This window comes from Eleginops maclovinus, chromosome 10 (assembly GCF_036324505.1).
Source record: "Eleginops maclovinus isolate JMC-PN-2008 ecotype Puerto Natales chromosome 10, JC_Emac_rtc_rv5, whole genome shotgun sequence".
Lineage (NCBI taxonomy): Eukaryota > Metazoa > Chordata > Actinopteri > Perciformes > Eleginopidae > Eleginops > Eleginops maclovinus.
Genome location: NC_086358.1, coordinates 12,307,834 through 12,328,968, shown reverse-complemented (window position 1 = coordinate 12,328,968; position 21,135 = coordinate 12,307,834). Strand labels below are relative to the sequence as shown.

At 39.3% G+C, this 21,135-nt stretch overlaps 2 protein-coding genes and 1 non-coding gene across 8 annotated transcripts; 2 read left to right on the top strand and 1 right to left on the bottom strand.

Annotated features, from left to right (window-relative positions):
• The first annotated feature begins 1,082 nt into the window (after positions 1 to 1,082).
• tha1 (threonine aldolase 1) lies at positions 1,083 to 3,939 on the top strand. Its single transcript, XM_063892658.1, has 7 exons — positions 1,083 to 1,471; positions 1,840 to 1,923; positions 1,994 to 2,082; positions 2,181 to 2,366; positions 2,761 to 2,898; positions 3,156 to 3,348; positions 3,430 to 3,939. Exons 1-7 carry the CDS (start codon positions 1,174 to 1,176, stop codon positions 3,735 to 3,737), a joined length of 1,296 nt encoding a protein of 431 aa, XP_063748728.1. The 5' UTR covers positions 1,083 to 1,173; the 3' UTR covers positions 3,738 to 3,939.
• A 2,099-nt stretch (positions 3,940 to 6,038) lies between these two features.
• trnal-uag (transfer RNA leucine (anticodon UAG)) lies at positions 6,039 to 6,120 on the bottom strand. The gene has a single exon. It is a non-coding gene; the product is annotated as a tRNA-Leu (tRNA).
• Positions 6,121 to 6,824: 704 nt separating this feature from the next.
• eef2k (eukaryotic elongation factor 2 kinase) lies at positions 6,825 to 20,480 on the top strand. 6 transcript variants are annotated; one of them, XM_063892418.1, is made up of 20 exons: positions 6,825 to 7,055; positions 7,532 to 7,797; positions 8,339 to 8,398; positions 9,642 to 9,742; positions 12,244 to 12,304; positions 12,381 to 12,418; positions 13,115 to 13,286; positions 14,059 to 14,208; positions 14,299 to 14,431; positions 14,530 to 14,657; positions 15,392 to 15,611; positions 15,693 to 15,754; positions 16,060 to 16,137; positions 16,393 to 16,449; positions 16,639 to 16,704; positions 17,557 to 17,688; positions 18,641 to 18,829; positions 18,909 to 19,033; positions 19,216 to 19,394; positions 19,965 to 20,480. In XM_063892418.1, exons 2-20 carry the CDS (start codon positions 7,543 to 7,545, stop codon positions 20,072 to 20,074), a joined length of 2,316 nt encoding a protein of 771 aa, XP_063748488.1. In that variant the 5' UTR covers positions 6,825 to 7,055; positions 7,532 to 7,542; the 3' UTR covers positions 20,075 to 20,480. The 6 variants fall into 6 exon arrangements, 5 of the variants coding, with proteins under 5 accessions (XP_063748488.1, XP_063748489.1, XP_063748490.1 ...); XR_010166544.1 differs by lacking the exon at positions 19,965 to 20,480 and having other exon boundaries at positions 18,914 to 19,033; XM_063892419.1 differs by lacking the exon at positions 8,339 to 8,398.
• Positions 20,481 to 21,135: the final 655 nt, after the last annotated feature.

Here is a 21,135-nt window from a genome sequence, read left to right as displayed (position 1 = left end):
TGTGTCTATGTAAACGTTAATATGTTCAGAATTCATCACTGATTTTAAGTATGCAGTTATTTCAAAATGAAAATAAATCAATAACTTTTGTATTAATCCGTTACAAATAATAGTGCTGTTGCTAAACATGGCTCCAGTCTACTTCAGTAATCCAGACTTTTCAGGAAAAGTTCTTTCATTCAGTCTTTGTTTTCTCTTAAAGCTGCTCAGCAATGGAACTCAATCCCAGCAACAATTAGAAACCAGACTATATTCAGTTTATTTAAATCACAATACAAAACATGGTTAGTGAGGAATCAGTGCTGTCAACACTGATACAATCCTCTGCTCCTTACAACCCACTGTCTATCTGCACTTTTAACATGGTTCTTTTTTTGTTTTGTTTTATGTTTGTTCAGGGTGACTAACAACAACTGTCCAGGGACTACAGATGAAAAGTAGGCTCTTGGCTAACTCGGACTCATTTACAGAAATGTTTATTAATGTGCATTGTCCCTGTTAAATAAATGAATAAATACAATAAATAAATAATACTCTAATAACCTGGGTGAGTAATATATCAGAAAATAATTTTTGAGGTGAACTTTTTATTGATTGCTGTCATTAAAAGCCAAGCACTTTATAATTCCCGGTTCTTAAATGTTTGTTTTTTTGTGTGTTTTATATTGTATTTTATTCCTACTTTAAAGATGTTGTAAAGTGTATACCTCATATCACGTTAGGGCTGAATCTGTGTCCACATGAAACACCTTTAAATGAAACTCAGTCCAGTGCAACTAACATCAGAAACATAAGCCTCATTATTTAACAACTTTTCTTACAAACTATATGAAATACAACACATTTGTATCTTTTGCAGGTCTGTTGTGGATGAGACTGTATTTACTCTATATTTGTGTGGCCTGGATTATAACAAAGCTACAGTTTTGAATGGCAATTCTTGAATGAAGTATGGAGATTTCGGAATATATTGTCAGTGTTAATAAAGCAGTAGTGCTATAATTAGCTTTGTTGTGATCGTGACGCCACCTTGAGGCTCTCGCTGCTCTGTGCATGCTGATGAGCTGATCGGTCATCCATTAACTTTCCTTGCAGTCAATGATTATCAATAACAACTGAACGATCCAAAGTTCAACACAAACATGACATGTCCATGGTTGTAGAATTATCATCATGTCTTTGAAAACGGTTACCTGCAGAGTTTTGTGTAAGCTTTTAAACCACGGTGTCGTCGCCTCCAAGAATTCAGTCAGTGCACGAGATGCAGCAGCTGTCTTGCAAGGACGGATCTCCGCGCGCGGCTACTATAACAGCGGGAAGGCCAGCCGCCAGGGGCCGGGCAAGGTGGCCAATATCCGGGTTGTGGACCTCCGCAGCGACACGGTGACTAAACCCGGCCCCGCGATGAGGCAGGCGATGGCGGCAGCCGAGGTGGGAGATGACGTGATGAGAGAAGACCCGAGTGTTAACGGTAAGAGCCGAAGTGAACCATGAAGAAACAGATTCATGCATTTTTAAAACTATAGCTTTAAAACTCTTTTTCTAACATTGAAGGACAGTATAACAATTATAATTATTTAAAATAATAATAATAATAATTGTGAGTGTAATACTGTGTTGTTATTTATTTATTATAGGTTCTAATTTTTCATTATGAAAGCTTCATTAAATATATGCTGCTATAATTAAAAAAAACTATCAAAGTGAAATAGAGAATAATAATGAAAGAAAAAGCCTTCATTCTAAGGCTACTGAACTTACATTTGAAATGTGTAAGTAATCTAGTAGTGCAAATGTATAATTGTAACTGTTGATAATATAATTCTCTGATTTGTGCAGAGTTGCAGGAAATTGCAGCTGAGATGTTTCAAATGGAGGCTGCTCTGTTTGTTCCCTCTGGGACCATGAGTAATCTCATAGCAGGTGAGTTTTGTTGAGCCTGAGTTGGTCTTCAACAGGTCTGAATGATCATAAAAAATGTCTCATCATGCAGTGATGGTGCACTGCAGGGAGCGGGGCGATGAGATGATTGTGGGCGATCTGTCGCATTTACACATCTATGAGCAGGGTGGGAGTGCACAGGTGAGTGAGCAGGAGACACCTGTGGTCAGACCCTCTGAACATATTTTCTCATCATCTGCAGTGCATTAATTCAGTGCATGTTTGTGTGTCGCCCACAGCTGGCTGGTGTCCATGCCACCACTGTGGACAATCTGCCTAATGGGTCATTTGACTTGGAGCAGCTAGAATCGAAGATCCGCCATGGTTACCCAGACCCCCACTACCCCCGCTCACGCCTCATATGTGTGGAGAACACACACAACATACAGGGAGGGCGAGTGCTGCCTTTGACCTTCCTGCAGGAGGTGTGTGTGGAGAGACAGGAGCACAATATCGTGTGCTATTTTTAAGGATGGATTACTGAATGGACCCACTTGGCATTGACTGAGTGATATAAATCTAATACATACATCACATTCTTGACAATCCACAATAAAAATAAAAATAAATATGAGAATAACTGAAATTAACGAGCTCAAACATAATGAATACTCAACATTACATGATATAATCAAAGTCAAATAAGTATATAAAGTATATATTACTGCTAAAAACGATGTATGTACCATTGTTTTTGTCCATGGTACTCTGGTAGATAAAACCTTTGTGTGTCATCATGTGAAAGCAGCTGTGATACTTGCCTATATACATCAGAATGGAAGATGCTACATCCCTCACAGCTTTGTTTCCATCTCCAAGGTTCGTGCTCTTGCAGATAGATATGGTCTGTCGGTTCACATGGATGGAGCCCGAGTGATGAACGCTGCTGTGGCCCTGGGGGTGCCTCCATCTACCATACTGCAGCACACACACACCGTCAGTGTGTGCCTCTCCAAGGTTTGACTTCAAAACACAAACACACAAAGAGAAGAAGACATAAAGCTACGTTTTTGTATTAATACCCAGAGGGAAATTCAGTTGGTGGCAGCAGCATCAATGATAATGAAATATAAGTTAAGTAAGTAAATATAAGTAAAACACTGAATAGAATGGACCTAAACTTTTTTTTGTTATGTGTGAGCAGACTGATACCCAACAAAGAACTTGTAGGCAAACACAATACAACTCTCCAATTAAAAGTACGTGTGTAACAGGGTTTGGGTTCCCCGGTGGGAACCATACTGGCTGGACCCAAAGACTTCATCTCTCGGGCAGTGCGGTGCCGTAAAGCTCTGGGTGGGGGAATGCGGCAGGCTGGTATACTTGCAGCAGCTGGAAAACTGTCTTTACTGGAGATGGTCGGAAGACTGGAGGATGATCACCACAATGCAAAAACCTTTGCTAAAGGTAAAGCTCATATTTTATTTATTCAAATTAAATCATTAGCCGACTGCTTGTAACTTCTTCTTGTTTATTTTCTCCTCCCAGCTCTGCTTGAATGTGACCCTGCTCTATTCGCTGTAGACATGGCCACCGTGGAGACAAACATCCTGCGTTTCCGTGTACAGGAGCCCACTTTAAGCCCCTCTGAGTTCTGTGCTCGCATGGCTGAGGTTGGCGAGGGAGAGGAGGCAGCACTAGGACAGGGGATTCAAGTTCTTATGTACCCCCATTTTGCTAATTCAGTACGGGCTGTATGGCATCTTGGGATTTCCCCTGAAGATACGCAGCTAGCCATCCAGAAAATGCAACTTGTAGCATTGCAGTATATAAAGGAAAAAGTCAGGGCCCAGTAAAACCTGATACTTCCAAGATGTTTATTCTAATCACCAGGACTGATCCTAGAAAAAGTACACAGGCCAATCTAGATAGAGACTGAAGGATGTCAGACACGCAACAAATTGGAGTCACTTTTTGAATCTTTATGTCATTATTCATTACATTTCCTTCAGTTTTCTGTGATTCTTATTAAATGTGATGAACCACTCTCTCTTAAAACAGTTTTTTTCCTTTTGTGATGTATTTTGTCATTTTTATTTTCGATGGAGAGACGCAGTGTAAAGCCAACAAGAAAATTGGCACTCCTGCTCCACTTTGTGCCATAACAATACTACAACATACAAACCCCTTATCTTGGGATTTTTCTTTTGAATTTCAAGGTGCTCAAAACTTTTTTCTTAATCTCAGCCTCCTTTTATAAAATGTTTTTGACAGATAGAAGAGTTTGTTTACAGATATTTAAATTAAGAGGATTTAAAAAAAAATGTACATCATATTCTGGTTAGAAGTGGCAGAGCTCAGTAGACATAATGCATCTGTTTCATCTTACAATATTGCTTTTTAGTCATGAAAATGTATTATTAGTGACAATGAGTTCAACAACGCAGTAACTGAACAGCCACAAGATGGCAATGCTATGCAGTGATTTAAAATACATTTACAAATTACTGTACAATTTTGAGGTACTTTCACTTCCATTTTATGCTACTTTGTACTTCTACTCCACTACAATTCAGAGGTAATAAGTGTACTTTAACTCCACACCATTTATTTAATACTTTTAATTACTTAGCAAATTTGGATAATTAGTGAACAATTTAAACAACACTTAAATAATACTTTAATTACACCTGGAGTAAACAATCCACCCTTCAGTATACAAAGTAAATAAAGTTAGCTGCACATTTAGCAGCTTTTATAACACTCTTATGCATCAATAATTATTATCAAAACGTGATACATCTGCATGATAAATACTTTTACTTCTTTACTAAATTTGGTGCCAATATCTCTCTACTTTTACTTAAGTAACATTTTGATTGAGGACTTTTACTTCCTACACTCTGGTAACTCTACCTGTACTTAGGTACAATATCTGAATACTTTTTTCACCACTGCTTATAAATATGTCAATCCATGGGATACATGCATTTACAACCGGTATTTAGATAAAACATTAAGCAAATTACATTTTGTTGGCAGCAGTGGGATTCGAGCCAACGCCATCGAAATGACTGGAGTCCAATTCAGCAGCCGGATCAGCGTCCAACTTTCTGAAAAATTGAAAATATTGGCCAATGGGAGTGCGAGATCCAATATTTGTTGGCCAATTAGAGTACGAGCTCCAACATTTGTTAGCCAATTATGTTAGTGTCTCCAACATTCATCCAACATTTGACTTATCACAGCGGAGACATGTTAAAGAGTAGTAGGCAATGTTAGCTAGTTTTTTTTCTTCCGTAGGGGGCGTTTTTCAAGTGAAAACGACGCTATCTAAGTTTACCAGTCGATATTAACAGTGTGAGTGTTACTACAATGCTGTATATGATACAACGATCAATGTAGAATTATTTTAAACTGCTGTGTTGTGTTGTCGTTAAGATTAACTCGGCGTTACAAATGCTCCGTTATCTGACTTCGTTAGCCGGCGTTTGCTAACAGTTCAGGCCCATTTTATTTATAAGGGTGGCCATAAAAAACACATTTTGTAATATATTTAGCCAATACTTTTCATTTTGATGGATACCCGAGTAGGGAATTGGGGGTTGTCAATTGTTCATTGGGAATGGAACTGCTGAAATAGCGTTTTTACTACGTTATAACATATTACTTAGTAGGCTACTAGGCTACTTCCCCAAGAAGTTAGCTGACGATGTAAATACTTTCCTAGATCATATCTTCCACCTTACACAACTCACATTTTTACTAATACCTCCTACGTGTAGGTCAAGTGTATCGTTTACTGCTTAAACAAGAACTTGGAGAAGCTGTGTGGCATATGGTTCCGGAGTTCTGTCCACTCTCCCGTTACACTGTTAAGCATTTTTAAACAGGTTAGTAATGAATTCAACTTGGTTTGTATATACTTATTTTATTACATTTGTTAAATAATCCAGTGTCACGAGAATGTTAATCGTGTACAGATCTGTTCCAGCTGGTCAGGCGCTGCAGGACATGCACCCTGATTCAGAGGAGACTGCTCAGCAGATTGAAGAGCATAATTGTAGTCATTTTAGGCAGTATAAATCTCTCAATCGATGGGTTCCGTGTAGTTACGACCTGTATCTCAGTAAAGTAATAAGTAAATGAAAAGATTTTGGCAGCGGTGGGATTCGAACCCACGCCATCGAAATGACTGGAGCCTAAATCCAGCGCCTTAGACCACTCGGCCACGCTACCACATTGTACCGATTAGTCAGGCGAAACATCTTGAACTCTATGTTCAGGGGGCGTGATTTTAGTTGTTTAAGACAAGCTACAACGTTGTTATTTATTACAATTCATTCAACTTATTTCGAGTGCTACAGGGTTAAGTTAACATATTCTAATAAAAACGACAGCTAAAGGGAATCATTTAACTGAGAATAACCACTTTGAATTAATTGCTAACTCGTGGGGCAAATACATGTAGTTTAGCGGCTTCTTTACATTTGCATTATGTTATGTCACCTGTTGCACTTTTTTTTATACACATCTTATATGTGTAGTCTGAAACCCCTGACTAAGCTATCCTATAGGTTGAATACTCGGTCTCGGGCGTCTAAACTTTTCATGATACCTATTTGTGTGTACCCCAGTGAACATATCTAAACCCACTGTACACTATGTCATTTATCCGGTGTTGCTTTCAAATGCTCTTCCGCAGTCGTAACTTCCATATTCACGCTATTCTGATTTAAGATAATGTCACTGTTGATGTGTTTGAAAATTACAATAAACTTTAAGTTTTCATGATAGGGCCTTGACATGTTAACACATTCTTAGAAGTCATTTTACATTTTAAAAGACTCCCCTTTTTATCACTCATATGGCATATGTTGATATATTGTATTTCCGATAACCATGAACGCAGCAGGACTTCGGGGCGTGTGTTTCAGCGATTAGTTGTCCTGTACGTGACGAGGGCTCACGTCGCTGTGGAGGACGGTAACAAGAACCTCATCCCCGCAGCCAGACACGTTCCCGGACCTTCAGGATACACTGGAGAACCAGGCCCGACCCAGTCTGGTCTGGGAGGAGAGTTTTACTGCAGCTGTAAATTCTCTCTGAAACGTCGAGGCAACAGAAGACCTGATTACACTGTCCTACAGTCCGTCAAGATTTAGTGAATAAAGGTATGTCGGTTTCCGGTTTTAATGACGGTTGTTTATTTAATACGTGCGTCTAACAGTAAGTCACAATGCCTTTGGTGAAATCGTATTGCAGCATGCTTTAGCTTGATATACAATTTGAATGGTTGCCTCCTGAGTGCAGGAACTTTATCTTGTTTGGACCCTCATTCCTCTGCAGCAGCCAGCTGTTGCACTGCAAATCTACAAACAATATCTTTTGATAACATATTGCTGCTTAATGTTATACCTATATATTTATATTTACTTTACATTTGACGGGGATGTCGTGGTGCAGCCACGTCTAAGATAACAGGTAACATATTCTCAAGTGGCATTAAATGCACAGCCATATATAGAGTTGGAGCGAAACACCTATTAACATGGCTGATTGCCACAGATTAACTCCAAAGGCTTTTTAAGTGGCTATATTTTTTGCTCACTGCTCACACTCACATTCTTGTCTTTTGTCAACACAACAGCAGCAGACATCATGGAGCACGACCTGATGTTCACTATGGAGGAGGAGGGCAGCGCCACAAGACCCCCTGTCCAACAAAGAACCCCCAACCAGAGGACCTACTCTCTCAGTGACGCCAACGCCAGCGATGATGAAGATGGCGACTACGACATGCACTTCATTTGCCCAATCTTGGAGGATTCCTCCGTGGAAATCTGTCACTACCTAAAGAATCTGGTTTACTCCCGGCAGCTGTCAAACTCCCCTAAGACCACCTTTATGTTCAAGGTGAGCCTTTGCCCCTGCAACTATGGAAAAGTATCAGAAAATGTTGAAACAAGTTTCTGGGGATTGTGAAAGACGCATCAAAAACAGTGTTTATTTAGTCTGTTGTGTTCATGCATCATGGCAAACAATTAGTTCTGCAATTTTCTGTGAGAACAGCCCTTTGCCTTATAAGGAGAGATTATCTGCCTGCACACACGTACCAGCATGTGTGTATCTGTTTATTGAAGCTGGTCAGACACCTATTCAGTGCACTCTCCCCAACAGGAAGTACCAGAGAGTGGTTTTCACCAAAATGTGATCAAGCTTCTTGTCTTTCAATGCTCAGAATCCGGCCTTTTGTGCATCAGCATTGAGATACATAAGGGCTGCATTCAGTCTTATCAGAGCCACTGTGTACCAGCCATCTGCTGGGATGTGTAATGTTGTTGTTTAAAGCATCAACACAATTATTGCTTTTTTATTTCAGGATGCTATGTAAAGTTCTGACTTTTTTCTCCTTTGCTGACCAAAAGCCGCCCATTTTCTTTAACTTTCTACATAGAATGAAACAGAAACGCTGGCAGAACCAAGGTCGTACAAGGTTTTGTCTGAGAAAGCACGGGTATGTTACAGATTAAATTAAAACTCCCTTCTCTATCTCTCCACCAGTGACTATCTGCGCATTTCTTTCCCCCGCTCCGCTCTGTAATTTAACGTCCTTTCCCTTCACTGCTTTGGCTTTTCCTTTTGTAGCAACATACTATTAATTTCAAGCCACTAGTGTTCTGTGTCTTCTAATCATTGCATCCTCCCTTCCTTCACACTGTATTCCCACTACTATTTAATTAATCAACTGTAAAAAACACAAGATCTGTTTGGCTGTTATTGTGAGAAAATACTCAACAACCAAATGTGCAAATTCTTCATTAAGATTTTTCTTTTAATTATAAACATAGCAAGTTGGTTCCGGAAAAAGACTAAAAACTCCAAAATGAACTAAACTTCAAAAATTATTTTTAGCTACTGGCTGCACCATTTGACCCTTAAGTCTTGGGACCATGCTGTAGTATATCTGACAGGATGGCGAACTTTACCACCCCTACAGTTGAACAAGAGTTCTAACATCTGCTCTTCGTCACAAACAGACGTGACACTCCAACCCTTCATTTTCCTTTCATGTAAATCCTTGGCTCTAAATATAAACAGGAGCTGCACAGGGATGCCGTGCAGCTCTGGGTTTGGGTTACTGGTGCAGGTGTGGATTACAGAGAATGCTTGATTCATGGGTCTTACCAAGAAAGTTATTTTTTGAAAATGGCATGACTTCAGATAGCCGTGAAACATCACATGGTACACATTGGTATTAAGGTAGCAGTAAATTATTTAGGTCATTATGGAATATCACAACTTGGTGGACCCCCAATGACTAAACCCATAAAACATACAGTATGTATTCATGATTAGTTTAACAAAATTCCATTTCATTCAAATGATTTGCTGAAGATGTTTTCCTTTATTCCTGAACCTTTCTTTCTTCCTGGTTTGCAGTTGCTACAAACTAAAGTGTGAGCAGGCTTTAGTTTACATTGGTGTGTCCCCTAGTTTTGTTGATAAATGATATGCTTTGTAGGCTGTTTATACAAGCGTTGAAATGAATATGTTCCTGATTAGTCTGCACAATACAGGGCAGAAAGGGTTTTGCAGAAAGAGCCCAAAAAAAAGATTTGAACTGCCTTTTATTGAGCAGATTACATTTCACATTTCTTCGCATTAATGGCCTACCATCTAATCTTCCAATTAATACATTCTTTTTGCATGGAAACAAATACAAGCAGCTAATAAGTTTTGTTTGTTTATCGCTACAGGCGAAATGGAAAAATGCCATTGAAAAGGCCAAAGCTATGCCCGACCCCTGGGCGGAGTTTCATCTGGAGGAAAAAGTAACAGAACCCTGTATTCGTTACAGGTACGGTAAACTCTGTGTGGCTGGGTCACAATACAAGGAATGAAGAATACCATTCACCTTAAAAGGGGCCCTATTATGCTTTTGGGGGTTTCCCTTACCTGTAGGCTGTTATTTAATTTTTTTGTGCATGTAAATGGTCTTCAAAGACTAAAATCCCAAAGCTCATGCCAGAAAGAGTTTCTCTCCCACACACTTTTTTTTTGGGTCAGGTAAAAAAACATTCATTATGACTGACCACCTTAACATAACATCATCCTGCCCATGGTCAATATAAAAAACATGAATAAGTAACGTTAAAGTATAAAGCAACAACATATCTTTGTAATTGTTGACACTAATAGAGCTATCCACCCCCATTGGGAACCGTCCTATAAAGGCTTCATTCCAAAACACGTAAGCATATGTTTACTATGATGTGAGCCAATAAATCAGTGCAGGGATAGTATTTTGTCATCCTTGAATTTGAGAAGTGGGATGTGCTACCCTTTCACATTTCTTTGAGTCCTGCTTTGTTATCAGCCAGCAGCGGGCTTGAAGTGCCATTGAGGTGGCTGCAGGTTTCACAGCAGGCTCGTATGTCGGTCAGTGTTTCTAATCTTAGTTGTTGACAAATATTGCTGCCCTTTCTGCAGGTACATAATGCCCTTTGGCCCCCCTAGATGTTATCTTGTACTGTAGGTGGGACATTTGGCAGTGTAGCCAGATATTATGGCCAACATGGTCGGCTACAAAAACACCCACACCCATTGCAGAGCTCTCATACATGGGCAACTTTATATATCAGGGCTGTGACACAGAAATAAATGGGTGCGTAAAAAAGGAATTTAGTGTGCGTGCGTGTTAGGCCCGATACATAACAAACAAGACTGGACTTGACTGCGTGAAGAGGAAGGATTACCAGCAGCGGGGATTTGCCCTCTCTCTTCATGTGCTAAATTTATTCTTGTGTAACCTCACTCTTCCTTCCCTCTCTGTGCATGGACCTGATGGAATGACTGTTGCTGTAGTACACTGTGTTCTCAGCCGAGAAGCTTTTGGATGAGGAATAGCACAATGTTCTTTTCTTTTTTTGAGTGGAGAGGGAAAGGTTAACTGGGTTTCTAGCATAAAGGCACTTCAGGTTTTCAGCTGTGAAGACTTGCAGCTGCACCTCATGCTGTACTTATTAACCCAGGACAAACGCCCCGCCAAGTCAAACAGACAACCTGACCCAGACATACACTCTGTACAAATACACTCTTACTGCCATATGACACACAAATGACTTCTTCCTTGAGTACATAAAAATACTTTCACCCTAAAAGAAATGGGTACAGAAAGAAAGAAAGCGGAAGCACATATGTGTCATTCTACTCTCATTGTTGTTATTTGGTAAAGAGGAAGTGAGATGTTTTATGAAAAGAATCGAACTGTTGACAGACGAATGAAAAGATTAAATGGGCTATTGTGGTCGACACTGGAACGTTTATGCACTCTTTTAATCACTGAAGATACATCAAAACAGAAATAAGATTCCAGGCATCCAACAAATTGTCCTAGACCATCCAGTGAGAGTGATTAACGGAACAGGTGGTCAATAAAAACAAGCGCCAGAGAGCAGACCCAGTCACATGCTCTGTGACTGACTGTCTCACTGCCGCGCTCTTTGAAAGAGACGCTAGTTCACTGAGCTGCAGTAGACTTTGTTTCAAAAATGTTAAATGGAGGTTGGGCTGCAATTTAAGATAATGTTTTCAATTTTATCTCCTAACTTTTTTCTTCTTCATCTTCAATAAATATTTAGGCTATAACAAGTTAGATTCAAAGGTCTCCTATTATACTCTTTTTCAACAATATATTTTAGGTCTCAGACACAAATCCTGTCTCTAAAATACCAAACAGATCCTGCATTGTAGCATGCCATATTTACCCCTCTGATCCAAAAGTGCTGATTCTGTGTCTGGAGCTTTAAATGCTAATGAGCTGCTGCTGGCCACGCCCCTCTGCAGAGTGTTTGGTTTTTATAAAAAAACACAATGGTACTCTAGGAGGAGATCCAGGTGATAAGGTGGGCGGGAGTTGCCTTGGTTGGTTATTTGCTAATGGTTACACAACCCCAATAAACATTGTGACATCACAGCTCGTTTTCAGATGATCGTATCGATGGATCAGGACTAAAAGAGAGATAATCTTACTTTCTGAAACTTTTTTGAATCTCTTAACACAGAGAGGAGGAGGAGGACGCCTCAGACCAGTTTGGTTAAAAGTTTGTTTGATTTGAAAAATAAGCAGCTCTGAGAGGATGTACTTCATGTCTAGGTAACCCTTGATTTGATAGTTTGTCAGACAGCGAGTACATCTGTAGCGTCACTCTCTGTGCTACAGACATTGAGATAATTTCAGTCTGGACCAAAATGTTGATTGGATAGATTTTAAGCAGAATTTTAAAGAAACATTTGATTGAGCATAATCAAAATGACCATTCATCTAATTCTGACTCCATTCACTTTGCTTCTTTGCAGGTACAATGCCAGCACAGGAGAGTGGGCTCAAGACCAGGTCCACATTAAGATGGCTTCCCAGGTAGTCCTGTTTTTGGAAAAGGATTGTTTAAAATGACTAATTGTCTAATTTATTTCCTCTCTCTTGTTTCTCACAGCCGTTTGGGAAAGGGGCCATGAGGGAGTGCTTCAGAACGTGAGTTGAATTATTCCTCTACATTCATCGGTTGTTATCCAGCGGTTATTGCCCTAATGATTCTAGTAACGGAGGCCCTCGTGGTCTCAGTGTAAACAAAGCACAGCATGTATCTTCTAGCCTATAAGTGGTGCAGGTCCACATTCCTCACATTTGTGGCTATGACTCGGGAGGATAGCTGCTGACGAACTGAATAGTTTCAGAGCCAAACATGGTACGGAAAATAATGCCCTGAACCATCTCTAGAAGTTATTCTATTATAGCGACAGGGTTTTAACTTTATTGAGTCCCTGGATTTGGGGATTCAAGCGTAGGGTGCTATCACGGCTGCGCTGTGTTTAGGCCTCTGAATGACACTGCAAAATGACAGAGAATCGTGTGATTGTTCGTGTTTAATCCTCAGTTATAAGGGAGGCATTCAACAACCTCCCACTTCAGCTGTTTGCCATTTCCATTATCTCGCTTGTGTGACAAAACCCAGAGCATGAAAAATACATCTCCTACTTAAAGTAGAGTACAATCTCTATTTTCACATAATTAAAATGCTGTTCCTGTTGGTTTTTAAATACAGTATATGGGTTTGGAGCAGTTAAAACATTGCTTAAGCTTTGTATATTTATTACGTTTTCTATCGGTGGGTGTATGGTATCTGGAATGCTACCGTCCTCACTACTGTTATATCTTATTTCCCTCCAGGAAGAAGTTGTCGAATTTCTCACACAGCAGCAACTGGAAGTCAGCATCTAACTATGTGTCCAAGCAATACATGGAGACGGTGGACAGGGATGTTTACTTTGAGGACGTCAGGCTGCAAATGGAGGCCAAACTGTGGGGAGAGGAGTACAACCGCCACCGGCCTCCCAAACAGGTACAAGAGAGACATTACAACTCACTGATGTTTGACTATTTTAATAAGACCGACAATACTAATGAAATCGGTGATAATACCATAAAAACACAATGCTTAACCCATGTTATTTTTATAATGGGAAGTAGTTTAAGCTTAGATTGAAGCCCGCTGTAAAGGAAACTTCTGGAGCAAGGACTCGAAACACAATGAAAGCACAGGAGGGCTCGACATTGCTCCACTGCAGGCTGTGGTGTATCTTGTTTTTATGTGCTTTTAATAATGGCAAAACATTTAATTATCGTGTAAGTGAGGAAATCTTTCAATATGTAGATTAAAAACAATTATTATTTTGCAAATTGTGAACAATTATGTAGTTATTTTATTTTAAAATATATATATCAAACAAAGCATTTTTGTTTAAAATTGTTTTGAATTCATCCATTCTCAAGGACTCCAGGAATAACAAGTTCACCCCGTATACAGAAATCTTTTTACAGAAATCTTAAACAAAATATCACTGTAACAAATCACAGCATAATGCTCCACATGTCTTTGACATATAAGAAGACATTTCTAGGTTATTTCTGTAGAAAAATAAAGTATAAAAAATCCATTTACACATGTTTTTGTAGGATTCAGAGTCTAAGATGATACCTTTTTTAGGTTCTTACATAAATAATGAATCAATACATTTACCCCCCACCCCTACCAATGAAAGACAGCGATGCTGGGTTGCACTGAACCCGTGTACTGCATATATAAGTATTGTTTCCTTCTCTCCAATCCTCAGGTGGACATCATGCAGATGTGTGTGATAGAGATGGTAGACAGACCCGGTAAACCTCTCTTCCACCTTGAACATTACATCGAGGGAAAATACATCAAATACAACTCCAACTCTGGCTTTGTGAGGGACGACAACATCCGACTCACTCCACAGGTACTCATCATCTGCATCACATTTTGGTATAAATACACACGTTAGAGCTAATTATCAATTAATAATCCTAATTTATTTTGTATCCAAAAGGCCTTCAGCCACTTCACGTTTGAGCGATCGGGCCACCAGCTGATCGTGGTGGACATCCAGGGAGTGGGAGATCTCTACACTGACCCTCAGATCCACACAGATCAAGGGACGGACTTTGGAGATGGAAATCTAGGTATATTTACATGTTTAATATCGACTCACTTCTGTATTTCTGAAGTTTGGTAAGAAATCCTTTCAAGAGGCTCCATCTCGATCATGCCTGTTTTTCAGGTGTGCGAGGCATGGCGCTGTTCTTCCACTCCCACCTGTGTAACAAGATCTGCAAGAGTATGGGCCTGACGCCTTTTGATCTTTCCCCTGCAGAGAAGTCGCAGCTGGACTGCACCAACAAACTGCTTGTAATTTTCACATTTTAATTATAACAAATATAGTGTCAGACAGGGACAGAAATCAGCAGTGGGTTAGGTTTGAAAAAGTTCTTCAAATATTGATGGTAATAAATAATGTTGGGGTTGAAATGTTGCTGTAAACATTTTTTTATTGCTTTTCATGTTGTTCACATTGCCATATTTAGACATGAGTGGGACTGATGTGTCCCGCTCTGGGATCTTATTTCCTGTAAGATAAGTAAATACGATTAAGAAAAAATATTTTCTTTATTATTTTGGGCAGTCCCAGGAGCATGGACATTAATCATCCGGCCCCTTTTGATCCCCATCCCTGAATAAAATAAACAATTAAAAAAAATAATAAAATAAAGGCACAGAAATTAGAAGTCCATAAGCACAGATTCTGATGATGCTGCTAAGATATAAAATATAAATAAAGTCAAATAGATATTTAGATGCATATGCTAGAAATAATGTATAGATGTTGGAGACAAAAAATGTGTGAGAAATGGTAGGGGTTGGTACTACTAAATATGCAGAACAAAAAAAGGAAAAAGTAGAATTTTAACATTAAAATACATTTTATTTGATATAATGCAAAATATATTAGTTTCTAATAACCAGTACCTTTCTTGCTCTCTGACTCTGTTTCAGGATTAGCACAGAAAGGATGTTTTATTGTTTCCTTCATTGTAGTCTGTCTGTTCTGTTCCTTAAGAATGAATGATCTCGTTTTATTTCAGAAGTCAGCCAACACGGTGCTGCGGGGCTGCGAGGAGCCCTGCGGTTCCACTCGTGTTCGCACCTTGTCAGTAGGCCGGGCCCCGCCGCTGTTATCCCGCTTGTCTGAGACGTCCTCTGCAGACGGGAGCGTGAGCGACACAGACTCAGTGCCCTGCTCCCCTCTCATACAGCCCTGCTCCCCACTAGCTGCTTATGGATCCTTGGGAAAGTCCCCCATCGGTGCGTTCACAAACAACATTTTAACATTGAGCATATGCATGTCCTCACTGCTAATAGTTATTTTCATTTCCACATTCACAGGCTCATATTTTACTGGAATGTATGAACGTGAAAGAAATAATAACAACACAGCTGAACAGAAGGTGAGTGTGGTATATTGACCACATTTTTATTATGTTCCAATGCAAACTGGTTCTTTTTGGACCTTAGTGAATACGGTCCTCGTTACCCTGTTGTAGCGCGCATGCGCAGCCAAGTTGGTGGTCAACGTGGAGTAAAGATGTGAGCGACATAGCGGTGTCCGTCTCCTTAATACACCACAGTGAGCATGACTCTAGAGGAAATATTTGAATTGAACTTAGAGCTGTATCTAACAGACTGCAGGCCTGCAGTGCTGCCACACAACTCACCAGTCACTAAACAGATTGTATTTATGTTTTGTCTGTAGGAGCCTGAAAGTGGAGGGGACAGCGGCTGTCCCAGCGAGAGGAGGAGTGATGGTGATCCAAACGACCACGTAGACGGGGTAAAGACCTGTCACCATCATTTGATTTCACTTGAAAAGACAAAGTCCAGGGTTTATTTTTAATAATGTGTCAGAAATAAAGATTTACATTCAGATAAAGCATGCAAATGAATGTTTGTGTGTCTGTCGGACATATAAAAAGAAGACGTATAACATATTTTAAACGTTATAGTTTAAATTAATGAAATATTTCTACTGTCAGACTTAGGCTTTCGTATAGGTTTTATAAATGTATGTTGTATTATCATCACGTAGGTCCATCACCGCATCCAAAGACATTACTCTGAGTCGGATGAAGACAGTGTCAGACGGGTAAACAAACGTATTATCAACAGTGTTTCATAATATAATAATCATCAACATAATCAAATAATCCTCTTTTTTACCTCATCCTTTCTTAATCTCCCCCCTTTTGTTTCTCATACATTAATTCAACAACAGACGTCTTTCCTGACCTTCCTCTATGTTTAGCTCCTCTTAATCTTTGTGTTCCCTTATTAGAGGAAGATGGTATCTGCTCCAAGAGTCTCTTCAAGCTTAAATTTTAACAATGCTGACGACGACTCGGTGATTATTTGCATGGAGGCTCGTAAAGACGGGTGTTTCCCTGCCATCTCACTGCTTGTGGCTTTATTTAGCATGAATCTCTTGTTAAAGGACCGCCCTGAAATCACATTATTCCTTACTTGTGGTTCTATTTATCAATCTTGGTTGTTTTGGTGTGAGTTACTGAGTGTTGGGGATATTACCGTCAATATATCTGCCTTATCTCCAATAAAATGGAGATAGATGGCACTTGGCCTGTGGTGGTCAAAGCAGCAAAAGATTCCTTTCAAAACTTAATGAAAATGTCTCTTTTTTTGTAGAAATTTTAACCTGGTTACTCAAGATAATCCACAGACCTTTATGTGAGCAGAGAAAAGTATTTTATGTCCACAAAAAAAGATCTGGCACCAAACCTTTTGCTTGGTCTTAAGTTTGCTCAATATATATTTGTTTTATTTTGGGACAAACTGTGCCTTTTAAGATTCCTCAAGAAGCCCTTCTTACCTGATCCAATCTAGCTTTATTTGAGTGAAGGAAAAAGCAAAAATACAAAGGAATCCAACATGGCATTTGGAACAGAAACACCATCTACCTCTGTTTCACCAGCTCTGTGTGTGCTCCTGTTCCCATTCTTTCCCTGATGTTGTCATTCACTAAACCCAACAGGGATGTACTCCTCCAGCTCTGTCATTCATCAGATCAAATGAAAAATCAAACTTTTCTGGACGGGTACACTCCTGAGTGTGTGAGCACTGTGATTTGTCGGCTTGCACTTGATTTGCCCTCATCATTTACTTGTTTTATGATTGTTTTGATGAAGTGCAGATTCATCATTCCTGCTCCTCCTGTAAATCTGGTCTTTTATTCTTCTAGATGACAGAGGAGAAGTGGAGCTTTTACCATTCGTCCCGCTCTCATGTCCACCGATCCTCCTGTGTGGCCACGGAGATGGAGCGACTAGAGACTCTGATGCAGAAGAAAATAGGCCAGTCGATCCTCGGAAAGGTGCATAGGTTTATTTTATCTTAATAAAGATGATGTATGTTGCAGGATTAAAATGATCTCACCCATGATTGCATATTATCTAAACTAACACCTCACACATTGACTTTTTAATCATGGTCGTGAAAAAGTAACACATATTAACTGTGTACTATTGTTGTATCCTCATATTTTTTTATCTTTGTTGGACACAGTTTTAGCTGTAAGTATACAAAAATCAACATAGTTTGTGGTTTGATCTGGAAATGATATAAAATAAGATCTTCCTGGTTATGTCTCAACACCATTTGCTATTATTAGCTTTTTATGGAACTGTTATTTTAATTAACCTGCAACATGCATAGCACATTTTACAGTAAGGAAGAGTGTCTGTAGTTTGAGGACATAGATAGTTTTTAGCTAAAAAAAAAAACGTAAGCAGTGAAAAATGTTGCTGTAAAATGAAACTAAATAAAAAGTTGATCCTTTTTAATGGAAAACAAATATAGATAATATATAGAAATAATATTTTTTGCTAAAACATATCATTACCGAAAAAAGCTTCATTGTCAAGTGCTCAGGTGGATTCCCAAACTAAAAGTTTTACACGTTATGGCAAATCCTACACACTTCTCCAAGCATGTATTCTGAATTGATATGAAGCCAGATACATTATACCTGGCCTTATTAAAAACTGACTCAACCACCTCGGAAATCATAAACAAAACAAAAAGTAGCAAATGTCCCTGAAAGCCTGGTCAAACTAAAAGGAGGTCAGCAGTCGATCAAGAGGGCAACAAGGTTGAATCATTCCCTAAAACACATTTTCATTTGTTGTTTTTTTAGCTCCTGGTAACATTAGTTGGCCAACATTGGAACCAAATCTGATCATCCATGGCACTCAAATCATAAATATCACCAGGCAAACATTCTGTGTGTTCCTGAACTACTTTTTGCTCTCTCTTCTCCCGCCCAGGTCCACCTGGGGATGGTGCGGTACCATGAAGCGGGTCGATTCTGTGAAAAGGATGAGCAGTGGGATCAGGACTCGGCCATGATGCACCTGGAGAGAGCGGCGCAGTGCGGGGAGCTGGAGGCCATCGTGGCTTTGGGACAGTGCTGTCTGCAGCTGCCTCATCATATCCTGCCGGACATGCAGCTGGAGGTACCTCACAGTTATTTTAGCCTTTAGTTTTTTTTACAACGTGCAAATGTGTGTTCTTATATGTCTGTGTTGTTGGCAGGATAGCGCAGGAAACAGAATGAAAGGCTTTAAGTATCTGCTGCTGGCTGCTGAGTCCGGTGACAGGTCTTCTATGATCACAGTGGCCAGAGCCTTCGATTCTGGCATCAATCTGTCAGCTGACAGGTCAGTGAAGCCACCTGTTTGAGTTTTAAAATGTCAAAATCTGGACTTGGATTATGTTTGGATTTGTGGGTAAAGACACACACAAAACCTGGTCCAACAGTCATCATTATACTGCCCCCTAGAGAGCAATGTTTTACTATTTTTGATGCAAATGGTGATTTTTTTTTTGTTGAATTGTATAGAAAGCAGGACTGGGTGGAAGCCATTCACTGGTATGAAAATGCCTTGAACATGACAGACTATGACGAGGGGGGAGAGTTCGATGGGATTCAGGACGAGCCTCGCTACCTGCTGCTGGCCAGAGTGGCAGAGATGTACCAAGAGGGAGGCTGCAACGTCACCCCAGACCCACAGAGAGCAGGTTTGAATCCATGCTGGCTTACACACCTCCTCCAACGTAACTGATGCTTTCATGTGCAATGTGCCTTGAGAATAGTATACTGCTATGAGCAATTTTGTTAAATTGATGAGGCTGCTATTGCAAGTTTTGGTCTTTTCGTGGGATTTATTGACAGTAACGAAAGTCAAGACTATCACAAGCCTTGTCCTTACTGCTGAGAGTTTCTCATTGAAAGACATTCAATCTGCCAATGTTACAGATGTTTGCCTTCAACTTGGGTTGTTGCGATATACCATTATTGATTTTATCCTTGATATTTAAAAAGAATGAACTATAAACTTCATGTAAAAAATCCAGCGCCTCTTGAATCATTTGCCCTGGTATGGTTACAGACTCTCCCTCCTCACCTCTACACTCTTTTAAAAAAACGAAGTGCATAATAAAGACATTTGGAGATTACTTTTAATGATATCCTTAAAATCTTTTTTTTATGTATATCGTTAATGTGTGCTCTTTTGGCACTGATCATCATCTTGTGAAAATCTGATGATGTTACCTCATCCTAACCTCTCCAACCATCTCTCCCTGCAGGTGATCTGTTTACAGAAGCAGCAGAAGCTGCCATGGAGGCCATGAAGGGTCGATTGGCTAATCAGTATTACATGAAAGCTGAAGAAGCATGGGCGTTAATGGAGGAATAATTCTGGACACACATTCTTTAACAAAAAAGGCTACAGGAGTTAATTTTTCAAATTCAGAAGGCTTCAACCTGAATGGCTACAGTTTACATGTTTTTTATTACACTATTTTTTGGAAGATTGTGTTTCTCTGTGTGTTTGTGTGTGTGAGTGTGTTCAGCCTTTGAGGATTTCACATACAGGTTTCTGTTGTTCTTTTCCTGTGAGTTTTCCTGAATCCTGTTTTCTTCAATGTACCATCTCTGATGCCTAAATGTATATGATTGTATGAAAGAGAAGGTCTGGAATGTCAAAATAAAGAAACCGGTTTACTCTTTTTGACCCAAATGTTATGCAAGAATGCATGTAAAAAATAAAAAATGATTAGAGTTTCAAAAGTGATCAATAAAGTTAGTATTTTATGGGTAAACACATGGGTCCTTATTCTTTCCTGTTCCTTCTTTCCAGTGGATGAGAGATTTGGACCTCACATTAAAATAAAAACAAACAATCATAAGCATTTGTCAATACTGAGTTAAATTTGAAAAAATCACACATTTCTTATAAGGAATACGATACTCAGCATAACAGTAATCTCAAATACAAAAATATCTTATGCAACATGTCGCAAATAACGATTATATTTATCATTGTGCTCTTTCTAGTAACGCCCCCGTTACACTTTCTCAGCTGAATTGAATAAATAAAACACAAGAACATGGCAATAACCTTTAGAGGAGAAAACCATAGGCATTTTGCTTAAATAAAAGAAACAATACTGAAGTATAAAAATACTCAAATATAAATCGTGCATTTTAGATCCCACATAGGCAAAAGTATATGTTTAAGTATCAACTTTCCAAAAGTAAATATACTAAATATTGAGAGTGGCCTATGTCAGAAAGTGTATTATGTGACCGATTAATAATGAGGGATGCTCATTATTAATACGCATGGGTTACGCATATCACTATGTTCATAACGACGTGTAAAGTTTATATAGGATCCGAGGTTTGCCTAAAAAAAAGTCCAAAACTAGCAGCTATAACATTGCCTTCCATGCTTCCACATTTCTCCGACGTGAT